At 45.9% G+C, this 15,000-nt stretch overlaps 2 protein-coding genes across 8 annotated transcripts in view; one reads left to right on the plus strand and one right to left on the minus strand.

Moving 5' to 3' along the window:
- LOC123510292 overlaps positions 1 to 12,012 on the minus strand; it is a 12,156-nt gene extending 144 nt beyond the window's left edge. The window contains exons 1-9 of the mRNA XM_045265296.1: positions 11,711 to 12,012; positions 6,336 to 6,496; positions 5,598 to 5,720; positions 4,880 to 5,116; positions 4,370 to 4,519; positions 3,870 to 4,071; positions 3,420 to 3,532; positions 1,054 to 1,191; positions 1 to 376 (exon numbers count right to left, since the gene is read on the minus strand). The exon at positions 1 to 376 is cut by the window's left edge and continues 144 nt beyond it. Of these exons, the coding sequence (XP_045121231.1) occupies positions 158 to 376; positions 1,054 to 1,191; positions 3,420 to 3,532; positions 3,870 to 4,071; positions 4,370 to 4,519; positions 4,880 to 5,116; positions 5,598 to 5,720; positions 6,336 to 6,496; positions 11,711 to 11,873 (1,506 nt within the window). The 5' untranslated portion in view covers positions 11,874 to 12,012 and the 3' untranslated portion in view covers positions 1 to 157. The remainder of the gene's footprint in view (positions 377 to 1,053; positions 1,192 to 3,419; positions 3,533 to 3,869; positions 4,072 to 4,369; positions 4,520 to 4,879; positions 5,117 to 5,597; positions 5,721 to 6,335; positions 6,497 to 11,710) is intronic.
- Positions 1,070 to 15,000, plus strand: part of LOC123510291 — a 21,081-nt gene continuing 7,150 nt past the window's right edge. For 2 of the 7 annotated variants that reach the window (XR_006676454.1, XR_006676459.1), the window contains exons 1-4: positions 1,073 to 1,207; positions 5,025 to 5,127; positions 5,625 to 5,693; positions 14,710 to 14,836. Coding sequence is in view for 1 of the 7 variants with exons in the window: in XM_045265293.1 (XP_045121228.1) it covers positions 13,385 to 13,423; positions 14,710 to 14,836 (166 nt within the window). In the remaining 6 variants the exon portion in view is untranslated. Of the gene's footprint in view, positions 1,208 to 5,024; positions 5,128 to 5,576; positions 5,694 to 13,341; positions 13,424 to 14,709; positions 14,837 to 15,000 lie in introns of those variants that run through there. The other 5 variants (XR_006676458.1, XR_006676463.1, XR_006676456.1 and 2 more) reach the window with 5 other exon arrangements.

The following is a 15,000-nucleotide window of genomic DNA, read 5'->3' on the forward strand; positions in this document are numbered from 1 at the left end:
CCGCGGCGCAGACCAAACTCCCTTCTCAACGCTGCCACGAAGACCCAAGACTGATCTGGCGGCGGTGGGCGTGGCGGGGCGGGAGAGGCTGCGGGGCGGGGGAGGGTATTAGGGTCGGAGGGAAGAGGATGAGGTGGGGGGAGGGGGATGGTGTGCCTCAGCCGTCCCAGCTGTACCACTCTAGGTAGAGGTTGTAGTTCCTGGCCTCGGCGTAAGCCTGGAGGTGGCGGGAGTCCTGGCGGGTGATGAGGAAGCAGCTCCACAGCCGCACCAGCGTCAGGTCGTTCTCGGCGTCCAGCAGGTGGAAGATGGACGACGCGGTGACATTGTGGCAAGAGTCCAGCGTGAGGCGTGACAGCCGCGGCATGGGGTTGGTCTGTCGGGTGGAGGGGTGGTGGTGGGTGAGGTGGGCGTGGTGGGTGAGGTGGGCGTGGTGGTGGGTGAGGTGGACGTGGTGGTGGGTGCCTGGGGTGGTGTCTGTGTTGGCTGGGCACTAGGAGGGGCGTGACTTAGGCTGTTCCTAATCTGCCTCGTATTCTCAAACACTTCTTTGCTTCACCTCCATTGATTAAAAGAGCTTTTATTTCAATTTACACGAGTTTTTAAGGTGTTTTTACGGTTCTAGAGGCAGAGTGACAAGATTTCTACATGATTAACTGTAGAAACACTTGAAAACCCCGCCAGTCATCCTTGTGGCCTTGCAAAACAGTCGTGGTGGGAGCAAAGTATTTCAGAATACAAAGTAGAGAGAGAGAGAGAGGAACGAGAAAGTAAGAAAGAAAATGAAAAAAAAGGAGAAAATGAAAGAAAACGAGAGAGAGAGAGAGAGAGAGAGAGAGAGAGAGGAACGAGAAAGTAAGAAATAAAATGAAAAAAGAAAATGGAAGAAGAAAACAAGCGAGAGAGAGAAAAAAAAAAAAAAACAGGAGAAAGAGAAGAGGAGGAGGAGGAGGAAGAGGGAAGGGATGGGAGGGGAGGATGCCGGCGAGAAACGAGAGGAGGGAGGCGCCAGAGGGAGGGAGCAGGTTAGAGTGACTGTCTCCACTCACTTACCTCCCAGAGTTCCTGCAGCAGCTTATCGGAGAGGGCGTCAGCTCCGCGCACCAGGAAGTTAGTGAGGCCCGGGGCGTGACTCAACAGCTGACGGAGGATGGTGGCGCTGCAGGTGTCCGTGTTCACGCTAGTCCACACCTGCAGCATATGACAGGTGAGTGTGTGTTACTGTACGTAGGGTTTAAATGCACGTTATTGTTCTGCTATAAGAAATGTTTAAGTATTTTATATGTGTCTTGGTCCACATAGCACCTTGACACTTTTCCATATTCCTTTTGATTACTATTTGGTGATTTTATATAGCTTCAGAAACTCATGTGGGGATTAAAATAGCGAAGACTGTGGCCGCTAATCTTCGGGCCCCCATATACCTTTGCTAATGTCAATAAAATCATCTAATCTTACCAAAAAATTCATGATAGAAATGTGTTCCAGTACTGAAGGGATTAAACATCTTATACTATAGGTATAGCAGAAATATAACGTGAATATGTAAACTCTTTAAATTTGCATTGTCAACCAATATACCACATCTTATATTTCTTTTTCCCTGTGTCTAACAAGCTTGGGGACCTCCTGGGAAAGCGGGGTTTTAACTTAACCTAACTCAACCCCATTTTCCGATAGGGTAAAATGGGGTTAGAAATGCTGGTAGAAGTGTCACCTACTAAGCGTTTCAGAGAGTTTGAGGGCACGTTTTTCTAGAATAACTTTGTAAGGAACACGCATATCATTATGAAATTTTGCCACAGTGTATTTGACACCCTCCCCTAATATCCCAATGTGTCATGAATCGTAAACAGTATATAATAATGGCACTTCTCCCTATAAAAACAGGAGAAAGTCACTTATCCCTCACGAAGAAACGGACAAGTGGTGAGAAATGGTGACGTAGAGAGAGAGAGAGAGAGAGAGAGAGAGAGAGAGAGAGGATGTAGGGAATATATAGACTAGAGATGTATCGGATGTCGAATTTCAGACATCCGCGGATGCGGATGTATATGCGATGTCATTTTGCGGATGCAAATGCGGATGCGGATGTCAGTCTCTACTAAAATGCGGATGCAAATGCGGATGCGGATATCAAAATATGACATCCTCGCGGATGCGGATGCGGATGCGGATGTTTTTTACGTCAAACGTTCTCACCAAGAGGAGCACCCTCCCCTCCCGAAAAAAAAGCCTGTTTCAACGTCAGACCATGCAGACAGGAGAAGTAACAAATAAAAACAAGGTGGGAGAACCAAAATACTGCCAAATGAGTTCGAATGGTGTCTTAATAGTTGATACTTCTCTCTTTGAAAGTATGTAAATCATAGGAAGACGTAAATACAGACACAGGAGTATCTAACATTCCACCATTCACAGTTTGCAGTTTATTTACTATGTTTGTACTTCATAGTCACTAAGTAAAATTCGCCCCCTCCTCCTGACCTTCCCCTAAATTCTAGACACATTACGTTGTGTAAGTTTGAAAGGAAATGAATCCGTGATATTATTTGCTTTAGTTTTACTAGATAATTAATTCATTAGACGCACATCACTAAATTTACTACACATTTCTAACCTCTGTCTGAACTCTAAGTCTGTAAGCAGCAGGCAGTACTCTGCTGGTCTGTATCTGTAACTGCGTGTCTATACTCTATATTACGAGTATATTACTCTATAATATATAGGTTGTGCAATACACAACACACATCCGCATCCACACATCCTCTGTTGAATGCGGATGCGGATGCGGATGCGGATGTATATTACATCACAAATGCGGATGCGGATGCGGATGCGGATGTTCAGTTTATCACAACTGCGGATGCGGATGCGGATGCGGATGTGAAAGAATATGCGGATGTTCCGCGGATGCGAATGCGGATGCGGATATCCGATACATCTCTAATATAGACGGGGAGGGGAAGGGAGGGGAGGGAAGGGGAGGAATGGAACGAAATATGGGGAGGGGGATGGAAGAGAGGGAGGGAAGGAGCAGGGGGAGGGACTATGTGGGTGGAGCTTGTTAGTACGTCACAGATAATACTACGTCACCATTTCTCACCACTTGTCCGATTCTTCGTGAGGGATAAGTGACTTTCTCCTGTTTTTATAGGGAGAAGTGCCATTATTATATACTGTTTACGATTCATGACACATTGGGATATTAGGGGAGGGTGTCAAATGATATGAGTGTTCCTTACAAAGTTATTCTAGAAAAACGTGCCCTCAAACTCTCTGAAACGCTTAGTAGACCGTGAGAAGGTGTAGAGTGACGTGTGGTGTGTTGGTGGAAACTGCAGTAATACCGTAAACCCCACGTGTGTGTGTCTCTCTCTCTCTCTCTCTCTCTCTCTCTCTCTCTCTCTCTCTCTCTCCTCCAAGTTAACAAGTGTATTGAAAAGGTTGTCTCGTGGGTACAGAATCTCCTCGTAGATTGCAATGTCACTAAATGCAAGGTTCTGTAGTCGTGGGCAGCTCTCCCCTATTGCTGTAACGAGACACAAGTTGTCTCGTTATGAGTAGTTCGCTTGTTAACCCTCTCAGTACCAGGACGCGTTTTTATATTAATTCTGGTGACTATTTGGTGATTTTATACAGCTTTAGATACTTATGTGGGGTTGAAATAGTGAAGACTGTGGCTATTAGTCCTTATGATCTCTATAGAGCCTTCCTAATGTGAATAAAATGGTCTAATTGTACACTAATCTCACGGTAAAAATAGTGAAGACTCTGGCCATTAAAATCTTCTGACCTCCATAGACCCTTCATTATTAAGAATGTCAATAAAATAGTCTATTGTACACAAAACTCTCTCGCTGACTCACCTATCAAATCCACCACGGTGAAATTGGCGAGTAGCAGCGAGATGAGGCCGTGTCCGCGTAAGGTGAGGACAGGCAACACCCCCTCGTGAAAGCTCAATGTTAGTCCTTCGCAGTTCGTGAGTCTGAGGTGTGCCAGGTGTTCAAGTCTCATGGTCTGGTACAGCAAGTCGTTCTGTATGACTGCGTTGGAGATTGTCAGGTCCTGTTTGGGGGAAGGGAATGTGAGACAGGGTTGAATTAATGTTTTTTCTTCTTTATTCTTCTTTGTTCTTACTTATTCTTTCTTTTTTCTCGTCTTGTCAGGGAGTGTTGGGTGAAGAAAAATGTGAGAGGGTAGTTTTTTTTTCCCTTTCTTCATTTCCATTTCAGTTTTTGGTGGAAGAAAAATGAAAGTCCAACTCCCAGTACCCACCCCAGTACCCACACACCAGTACCTTGTCCCCACCCACCTTAGTACCCACCCTAGTACCGCCCCCCCTCCAGTACGCCATCTCCAGTACCCACCATGATCTTGGGGCAGAGGTGATTGCTACTTCCACGGAGGTAGAGTCGACGTGGTCACAGGTGGAGGTGAGGATGCGGAGAGGGTAGACGTCACAGAGAGTCATGTTTTCCTTCGTCACGCCCCATTCCTGCATCACCTCGAATACCTGCAAGGGATTGGGTGGAGATTAAGTAGGATTGGGTAGGGATTATGTAGAAATGGGTAGGATTGGGTGAGGATTAGTAGGATTGGGTGGAGATTAGCTAGAGATTGGGTAGAAATGGTTAGGATTGGGTAGGATTAAGTAGGATTGGGTGGAGATTAAGTAGGATTGGGTGAATATTAGCTAGGGACTGGGTAGAAATGGGTAGGACTGGGTAGGATTAAGTAGGATTGCATGGATACTACCTGGTGATTAGCTAGAAATGGGTAGGATTGAATAGGATTGGGTAGGAATTAAGTAGGATTGGATAGGGATTAGACAAACAAAACATCACACACACCTAGAAAACACTTCGAAACACACCTGAAACATCTGCTCGTAATCAATGTAGTAGAGGCGAGGCAGGTAATGCACAAGGTAGGCTGGCCCAGTAGGTGAAAGTAGGCACCCTGTTAAACTTATCCTCTCCAGCTTCTGACACAGCGCCACGTCGTATTTCTCATTGTAGGAGAGGCGAAGCAGGGCAGAGTCAGTGATGCTGGTGTTCGAGACGTCCAGCTCCCGAAGGTGTGGACAGTAGCGGCCAATCACCTCCAGCATCTACAGGAGAGGTGACGGTTTAATCTTTTGTTTTGGTTGAGAGGGAGGGAGAAGGAGAGAAGGAGAGAGAGGATGAGGGAGAAGGAGAGAGAGAGAGAGAGAGAGAGGAGAGAGAGACTGGGTGTGTTGAGAGAATATATGATACTAATTGTCGGTTTTATTTGTGATTGTGAAGAAAGGAGAGAGAGAGAGAGAGAGAGAGAGAGAGAGAGAGAGAGAGAGAGAGAGAGAGAGAGAGGAAGCAAGGCATAAATGAATAAAGATACAGTCAGTTATTTTAGTACGAGTAGCTAATCTTTTCTTAATTTCTTTAGATTGTATTCAAAATGCCAAACTAAACTACATAACCACTTTCTCTTGCCACGCACATTCAATTTCCTTGTCATTATTCTAACACACACACACACACACAACTGACTCCCAACACACACACACACACACACACCTGACTCGCAACACACACGCCTGACTCCCAACACACCTGGTCAATTATCTGCGTCATGGACAGGTTGAGGTGCGTGACTTCGGTGAGGCAAGTGGCTAACCTCAGCATAGTGCCGGGACCCGCATCACGAAGGTAAGACAAGTTCACCCGACGGAGGCGCTGTAGGGGAGAGAGAGAGAGAGGAATGGGTGAGATTGTGGGAGGAGAGTGAATGCAGGAGTAAAGAGCAGGAGGAGGAGGAGGAGAGGAGGAGGAGGTGGAGGTGGAGGTGGAGGTGGAGGTGGAGGAGGAGTAGGAGTAAGAGATGATGATGATGATGATGATGATGAGAAGGAGGAGGAGGAGGAGGAGGAGGAGGAGGAGGATAGGATGGATAGGAAAAGAGTAGGACGTGTATGTTTCCGTGTAGTGAAGGACAAGGAAAGGCTAGATAGAGAGAACAATGATAAGGACAACAAGGACAAGGGCAAGGTGAGGGAGAAGGCGGCTATTCAAGTATTAATTATGACAAGCGGGTGACGGAGGGACAAGACAGTGGAGGGAGGGGCCAGGCAGAACTCCGCGTGAATCATAACACACACACACACACACACACTGGTTAGTCATGCACGTCCGGGTTCACTTCACTCAGTCGTCATGCGCGGGGTACACAAACAGCACTAGTCGTCTGGGCGGGGGCGGAGCAGTCGGGGAGCGGGGCGGTGGGACAGAGACGCCAGGGGGACGGAGGGAGTAGCCAGGAATAGCCGTGGTGCTGTGGTCGCCCTGCCTTACCCGGCAGCGCTGCGTCAGGAGGTGCATGGCCAGAATGGTCTCCCCAACGCCCGTCACGGAGAACTCCTGTAGCTGCGGCAGGAGGAGCGGCTGTAGGTGGTGTCGTCTGATGCGTCCTTGATCACGTACCGCGTCCAGAAGACCAACCAGCACGGCCGAAGCTGCAACACGGCCCGCGGCTTGTTAGAGGACGTTGGCTGACCGGTGAGGCGTGGCAGGGCGGGGGGTTTCAGGGCTTTTGAGGAACGTTTTGGGGCGTTGCGGGGCGTGGCGGGGCTTTTAATGGGCCGAGGCGTGAGGAAGAGGGAGGGAATGGCTGCTTCTGGCGTCATGCAGGGAAGGAATCCACGAGGGAAGAGGGAAGGGGTCAGTCAGGGCCGCGAAGCGAGTAAAGAGCGAGTCGGTGAGTGCATGGTGGACAGATGCGTGAGGAAAACATCTGTGGAGCGGTGCCGCGAGGGAGTAGCGGGGAGAGGGTTGTGGGGTGGGACAATGGTGGGGTTGGGGAGACGCGAAATGATCAGTACATGAAGACCGAACTGCGCAGCGGAGCAGAGGCGTGGAAAACGTGAAAAAAGAAAAAAAATGTAAATAATAATAGGGTGATGAATTTGCACAGGGAAATACATGCATCCAAGGCTCTTATTCTGAAACCCTTCTGCTTCACCTCCACTATTTCAAAAGGCTTTATTTATGTTTAAACGAATTTTTTTAAGGGTGTCTTTACGGTTCCAGAGACAGAATGACAAGATTTCTGCATTATCAACTGGAGAAACACTCTTGAAAACCTTGCTAATTATTTTGTGGCCTTGGAAAATAGTCATGGTGAAGAAGCAAAGCGTTTCAGAATACTGACCTAAGATGGGGAGGGGTACAGTAACGAGGGAAAGGTGGTGGGAAGAGAGTGTGGGATGGGAAAAAGATGGGGGAGCTATGGGACATTTCCTGGAGGGTGAGCTGTGGGTGGGTGGGGGAGGGGCGAGGTGAGGGTACACGACATTGACTGATAAATTAAGATGACGCAGAGTTCTTAGTCAGGCAAGACACAAATAACTAGGACGGCGGGAACTGGGCGGGAATTGGACGGGACGGGATGGGATGGGATGGATAGGATGGGATGGGATGGGACAGAGGCGTGTCGTTACCTTGACTGTGATGGGACGGAGTTGTTGGGCTGGCGGAAGGGCAGAGACAGAGACAGAGACAGACACAGACAGAAAGAGAGAGAGACAGAGAGAGGGGGGAGACAGACATATAGACAGATAAAAAAGACAAAAAGACAGACACAGACAGACAGACAGATAGATAAATAGATAGACAGACAGACAGACAGAGACGGACAGACAGAGAGACAGAGACAGGCAGAGACAGACAGACAGACAGAGACAGACAGACAGGCAGACACAGACAGACAAATACACAGACACAGACAGATAGACAGACACAGACACTTAGACAATAGAAATAAGAAGACCCCAGCGTATACAAAATCTCTGCAATGGAGAAAGTGTCTGAACAGCCGGAGTCGCGATGTGGTGGGGCGGGTACAGATGTGGTGGGGCGGGTACAGATGTGGTGCAGCGGCTGGCTTGTCGGGAGGGGGGCAGGGGATGGAGAGGAATGGTAGGAGGGTAGGAGGAGAGGGGAGGAGATGGAAATAGCGCATCAGTAAAAGTTATAATAATACAAGATTGGATATTATGAGTATTCCGGCCAATATTCTGATCATTTTACCTCACCACCGCCACTGCTTTCCACACACTGATTTAACCCCTTCAATACCAAGACGCATTTTTACCATCATTTTGTGTACGATTAGACCATTTTATTGACATTAGGAAGGGTCTATGGAGGTCAGAAGATTCATGGCCATAGTCTTCACGATTTTAGTCCCTTCAGTACTGGAACACATTTTTACCTTGAGGTTTGTGTACGATTAGACCATTTTATTGACATTAGGAAGGGTCTATGGAGGTCAGAAGATTAATGGTCCAGGGTCTTAACTATTCTAATCCCCACATGAGTTTCTGAAGCTGTATAATCACCAAATAGTCACCAGAATGAATATGGAAACGCGTCATGGTGCTGAAGGGATTAATGCTACACTAATTTTCATCAAGGTTGTTTCATTCCTTCTAGCGACAAATAAATAACATCTCCACATTATAAACAGGAGAAACACTCTTGAGAACCCCGCTAGTCATCCCTGTGGCCTTGGAAAACTGTCGCGGTGAGAGAGCAAAGCATTTCAGAAGACGGTACGTATAGAAAAACATGCACGGCTCACGTACTGCAGTGGCCTGTTGAGGGTTTGACAGGTTTACAGGGCCACGTACCGTACCAGCCATGCCCTGCCGTGCCTCACCGTGCCTTACCGTGCGATGTCACCAAACACAGGAGAAAAATAATTCGTGTCTTAATCTGGCAATGCAAACAGGAGAGAGAGAGAGAGAGAGAGAGAGAGAGAGAGTAGCTGTAATATGGGGAGGATACGTAGAGGGATGAAGAGAGAAGGGGAAGAGTAGTGATGGGGTGGAGTGGGAAGGGTTTGGGAAGGGGGGATAAGACAGAGGTTATTGAGGCAGCAGAGGCGCGCTGTAAACAAGATGCGTGTTTGGTTGGTGCAGAAACCTCACTGTTGCTGTGGACACGTGGTGCTGGACCGCTGCCAACACACACACACACACACACACACACACACACACACACACGAGTAGAGTAATGCAGGAAAAAGGAGATGAGAGAGAAAAAGAGGGCGATAAGTGGGAAAGGGAGAGATAATTTAGAGATACACACACTGTCCATCTCTCCTCGCTTCCCGGCTCTCTCTTCGTAGCTCTTCCAATCACTTAGCATGACGTGTGAATGAAAATAACCAAAACTAACCAATCCTAACTATAACCAAACTCAATCTAGGTTAAAGTTAGGGTCATGTTATGCTAGGTTAAAGTTAGTCAGGTTAGTTTGGGTTGATATTTTCATTTACACAAGTCAGCTGATTGGAAAAGCAGCGAAGGGGGAGCCGGGAAACGAGGAGAGCTGGAGGGGAGGGTTCACTACTCTTGTCATGATCCAAAGGGAGAGATACAGGAAAGGAGGAATAGAAGATAGGGAATAGAAAAGAGGACAAAAATAGGAGGATAGGGAATAGGAAAAAGGAGACAGGATAGGAGGAATAGAAGATAGGAAAGAGGAGACAGGATAGGAGGATATGGAATAGGAAAGAGGAGACAGGATAGAAGGATAGGGAATAGGGAAGAGGAGAAATACTTCACAACGAAAGATAAAGAATAGAAAAGAGGAAACAAAAGCACAGAAGAAGTAGAATAGGATAAACGAGAAGGAATGATAGAAGAATAGGAGCTGAGAGAGAGAGAGAGAGAGAGAGAGAGAGAGAGAGAGAGAGAGAGAGAGAGAGAGAGAGAGACCTGGAAAAAAGAGAAAAGATAAGGAGGAGGAAGAGAAAAGAACAACTGTAACTGAAATTGAATAAACAAACAAAAAATGAAGACAACGAAAAAAAAAAAGGAGGAATAGGAAGAAGAAGAAGAAAGAGGAAGAGGAAATGGAACCGGATTGATTGATACATTTACTGTTGAACTAACAAATACAAGAAAGGAGGAGGAAGAAGTGGAACAGGGAAACACAAACAAGGGCAGACGATTAACAGGGGAACCAGGGAGGCGGGGAACAGAAACAGCCACAAAACAAATACCTTGCATCGTTCTAAGAGGAGCTGCAGTGCCCTCAAAGCCTCCCCATCTGATGAAGCCAATTTAAACTCCTCAAGATGTGACTGAATGAGAGCGTGGTAATGAGTCCTGCTGAGGCGACGGCACTTCATATCAGTTACCAGCACCTCCAGGAGTCCACTCAGCACGGCGCTAGCTGGGGGCGGGAAGGGCGGGGAGGGGGAGGGTCACAGCAGCATCACAGCATCATGGGTGGTGGTGGGGACAGTGGGGAGATATCACAGAGGGTCGTTTAGGGGTAGTTTTTGGGGTGTTGGCGTCGTGAAGGGTTAGTGGAGGTGTTTTTGGGGTAGTGGGGTTTTTGGTGGGAGTTTGGACGAGGTTTGGGTGGAGTTTGGGGGTTGTGGAGGGTGTACGAGGGTGGTTTAGGGTCGTGTGGTTTGTGACGGGTGAGTTTGGGGGAGTTTGAGGTCGTAGAAGAATCGTGGAGGGTGTGTTGGGGTGTTTTGGGGTCGTGGGATTTAATGGGGAAGTTTTGGGGGAGTTTGGGGTCATAGAGGTATCGTGGAGGGTGTACAGGGAGTTTAGGGTCGTAGTGGAGTCGTAATGGAGTCGTAGTGGAGTCGTGGAGATGTCGTAGCAGCATCACAGCATCGTGGAGGGAGTGGGAGGGAGAGAGAATGTCATTAATACCACTTGAAAACTGGAATGAGTGGAAATAGTGCACGTTTTACACTTCACACACAGATGACTTGTGTGTTTCTGAGAGAGTCGCTCAGGTTTACTGCAAGAAAAAAAAAAGTACAAAAAAAGAGGTACAGGATTAATGTCAAGAAACCTCCTTTAGTCCACAAATTCCCGTGAAAATGCCCTCATTGTATGTACAAGAAATATAATGTGCCCCTCGCAAGTCTACAAGTTATAAGGAGGAGGAGAAAGAACAACAAGCAGAGAGTTCCAGAGTTTACCAGAGGGTGAACGCCTGAGAAAACTGGTTAACTCTTGCAGTAGACAAACAAAATATATCCCCGATAGTGTTCAAGTTATAGAAAGGAGGAGAAACAGAGTAGCAAGCAGGGAGTTCCAGAGTTTACCAGAGAAAGGGAGGAGGGATGGAGAATACTGGTTAACTCTTGCATTAGACTAGATAGTTGAACAGAATAGTCTAGACAGGTGGTCAAATTTTAGGCAGGTGGACAGACTGACAGAAATTTAGACAGACAAAAATTAGATAGTTAGACAGAATAGACTAGACAGGCGGACAATAGGAGTGACAGAAAGGAAAAAAAAAAAAACCTCGTACTGTAGCAAAAACTAGATGAGCAGTTAGGATGAAAAGTAGATAAGATAACGATTGATAAGAACAGTTAGGGTAAAAACAAGATAACATAGCGATATATAAGAACAGTAAGCATGGAAATAAATAAGAAGGGATATACAAGAACAGTTAGCATGGAAATAGAGATGATATAGCGATAGATAGGAACAAGAAACATGAAAATAGGTAAGACAGCGTTAGATAGGAACAGTTAGTATAAAGATAAAATAAGATAGCGATAAACAAGAACAATAAACATGGAAATAAATGAAATAGCGTTGGATAGAAACAGTTACCACGAAAAATATGAAAACGATTGATTGCTACCTGTACGTAGACACACACAGGAACACACAGGTACTCACGCAGCTGCAGGAAGGGCCCCGCTACCTTCAGATAACTCTCGTCATAGATCATAGCACACATCTCCTCCCTCGTCTTGGCGTGGTAGCAGATGTAGTCAAAGTTACGAGCGATTGATACCATGCTGGCTTCCTGGAGACTCGATGGTTGGTGTTTGAGAGGCATGTTTGATAGTGGGGGGTCTGAATCTTCGTGTGTGTCTTTACCTAATCTTGTTTCTTCGTTAGTTCTTGTTTAGTGTTCTGGTTTCTCTCTCTCTCTCTCTCTCTCTTTCTTGTTATTTTTTGGTTTTCTCTCTCTTTCTTGTCGTTATTTCATGTTTCTTGTCTTTTTGCGTTTTTGTAATCTCGTTTTCTCTTAATTTCGTCTCTCTCTCTCTCTCTCTCTCTCTCTCTCTCTCTCTCTCTCTCTCTCTCTCTCTCTCTCTCTCTCTCTCTCTCTCTCTCTCTCTCTCTCTCTCTCTCTCTCTCTCTCTCTCTCTCTTTTCTGTTTTCTTTCTCACTAGTCTTGTCTTTCTTCTTCTTTCTTATTATCTTTTCTTTCTTCTTTTTCCTGTAATTTTCGTCTTCTCCCTCCCTTTTCCTTGTAATTATCTTCTTTCTTTGTTTCCTCTCCTTGTTATCTTGTTTTCCTTTTCCTGTTTTTCTCTTTCTTCTTTTTCTTACCTTTTTCTCCTTTTCTTTTCTTGAAATTTTCGTTTTCTTTCCTTTTCCTTTCAATTATCGTCTTTCTTGTTTCCTTCCCTCGTTATCTTGTCTTCCTCTTCTTGTTTTGCTCTCTAGTCTAATCTTTTTTTCTTATCTTTTCCTCATTCCTTGTAATTTTCGTCTTCCTCTTCCCTTTTCTTCCAATTATCGTCTTGTTTCCTGTTATTCTTTCTTATCTCGTCTTTCTCACTTTCCTTCCCTCAATCTCGTGTTCTCTGTCTCTGTGTGTTCCTGTTCTCGTATCCCTAGCACCACCACCACCACCACCACCACCACCACCAGCACCACCACCAGTAGCAACACCAGCACCAGCAGGACTAGATCTTTTGTCCACCTCTCACCACTCAACACATTTCACTGCCAAGCTCATGTAGAATTAGTTTGGGCACTGTGCCACTACCACCACCACCACTACCATCACCACCACCACCACCACTGCCATCACCACTGTTACTTCCTCTCTTCTTCTCTCTCTCTTATACTCTTCCTCTCTCCTCCTCTCTTCTCGCTTATATTCTTTCTCTTTCCTCCTATCTTCTCTCCTTTGTGCTCTTTCTCTCCCTCTCTTCTCTTGTGTGTTCTTTCTCTTCTCCTGTTCTGTTCTCTCCTGTATTCTTCTTCTCTCCTGTTCTCTCTACCTGCCTCCTCTTCTAATACTACTCTTAACTTTTCCTCCTCTTCGCCCAATTTTTCCTCTTCTCTCCTCTCTCCTCTTGTAACTCTTCTCTTCTATCCTGTTTCCTCTTCTAACTCTTCCTTTTTCTCCTCTTTCCTCTTCTAATACTTCTTTTCTCTCCTGTTTCCTCTTCTAACTCTTCTTTTTTCTCCTCTCTTCTCTTCTGACAGTGCTCTTCCTCCTTGTAATTTGTGTCTGCTCTATTTACGTCTCACTTTCTCCTCTCTACTTCCCTCTCGTGTGTTACAAGGTGATGGTAAGGAGAGGGGCGTGGAAGAGGAGGAGGGAAGGCCATGTGGGAAAGGAGGAAGGACAAAGAGTACGCCATGCAGGTAAATTTAGATAACTTTGTGTATTTTTGTTGGTGTGGTGTGTGTGTGTGTGTGTGCGTGTGTATGTGGTATGTGTGTGTGTGTGTTTCTAGCTACAAACACACCAACAGACTGGCAGGGAGGTGGTATTAATAGACAAGCCACTTTATTACCTTAGGACCATTTATTTGCTTGAATAACACGAGTCTACATTACAGCGACATGGAGAGAGAGAGAGAGAGAGAGAGAGAGAGAGAGAGAGAGAGAGAGAGAGAGAGAGAGAGAGAGAGAGCGATGGTCAGTCACTCTATGTCCTTCGTCTGGAGATTTTACGTCAGCCACCACCACCACTACCACCACAGCCACCGCCCAGCACACAAGTTCATGGTTCTGTCTGCTGTTAGTTTTTGGGTTACTAGCGTGTGCGTGCGTGTGTGTGTGTGTGTGTTAGTGAAAGCTTCCTTCACTATCGTCACGCTTCTCTTAGCTTCCTAGTGTTAGTCTGAGCTCCACGCTGTTTTAATCCCTTCAGTACCATAACGCGTTTTTCATATTCATTCTGGTGACTATTTGGTGATTTTATACAGCTTCAGAAACTCATGTGGGGAGATTAGAATAGTGAAGGAAGTGACCATTAATTTTCTGACCTCCATAGACCCTTCCTAATGTCAATAAAATGGTCTAATCGTACACAAACCTCAATGTAAAGATGTGTCCCAGTACTGAAGGGGTTAAAACTTAAGGGCAGGATGGATTACGAGTTTAAACTCCCGAAAGATCAAGAAGGTTATTTCACTTAAGTTTTAGAAAGTGGGAAAGTCTTAAGAGTTTGTCCAAGTTGCGCCGTTGTAAGCTGAAGGGTTTTGTAAGTCAAGGTTTCAGGTTTACAGTTTCAGTTGATGCTATTAATAACACTAACTTGTAACCGAGCCAAGTTTTGTTGCTTACATATTTACTAAGCCTTGAAATGTCACGTGTGGATGCGTGTGGATGCGAGTGGTGGCGTGTGGCTGTTGGTGGTGGCGTGTGAGATCAGTAGGTGTAGGTACCGGGCATGGAGAGGAACACGCGAACAACAACTAACCTCTTCAGTACTGGGACGCATTTTTACCTTGAGATTTGTGTACGCTTAGACCATTTTATTGACATCATGAAGGGTCTATGGAGGTCAGAAGGTTAAGGGCTCACAGTATTCACTATTTTTAATCCCTACATGAGTTTCTAAAGCTGTATAAGATCACCAAATAGTAAGCAGAATGAATATGGAAAGGTGTCACGATGGTGCTGAAGGGGTTATATTTTTTCAGGGCATGGATGGGACACTGAGCCAAGACAATAAAGAAGCGACAGCGTCCACCTCAACCATGACGGGAACAAGGTGGAACGGCGACTGGCCGAGTGGAGACTGCCTGACGAAGAGGACCACAGATAATGGTTAGACTGTGTGGACTGGTAGTGTGTCAGTTACAAACATCCAAATGTACAAATCAAGAGACTGCCACTCAGATTTGTGTAGTTATTTATTTATTTTTTTCTTTATAAAAATATATAGTGAAATGTTGCTACTTATTTTCTGGAGACGTTTTAGTATTTGTTTA

The sequence above is a fragment of the Portunus trituberculatus genome, chromosome 28, assembly GCF_017591435.1.
Source record: "Portunus trituberculatus isolate SZX2019 chromosome 28, ASM1759143v1, whole genome shotgun sequence".
In the NCBI taxonomy this organism is placed as follows: Eukaryota; Metazoa; Arthropoda; class Malacostraca; order Decapoda; family Portunidae; genus Portunus; species Portunus trituberculatus.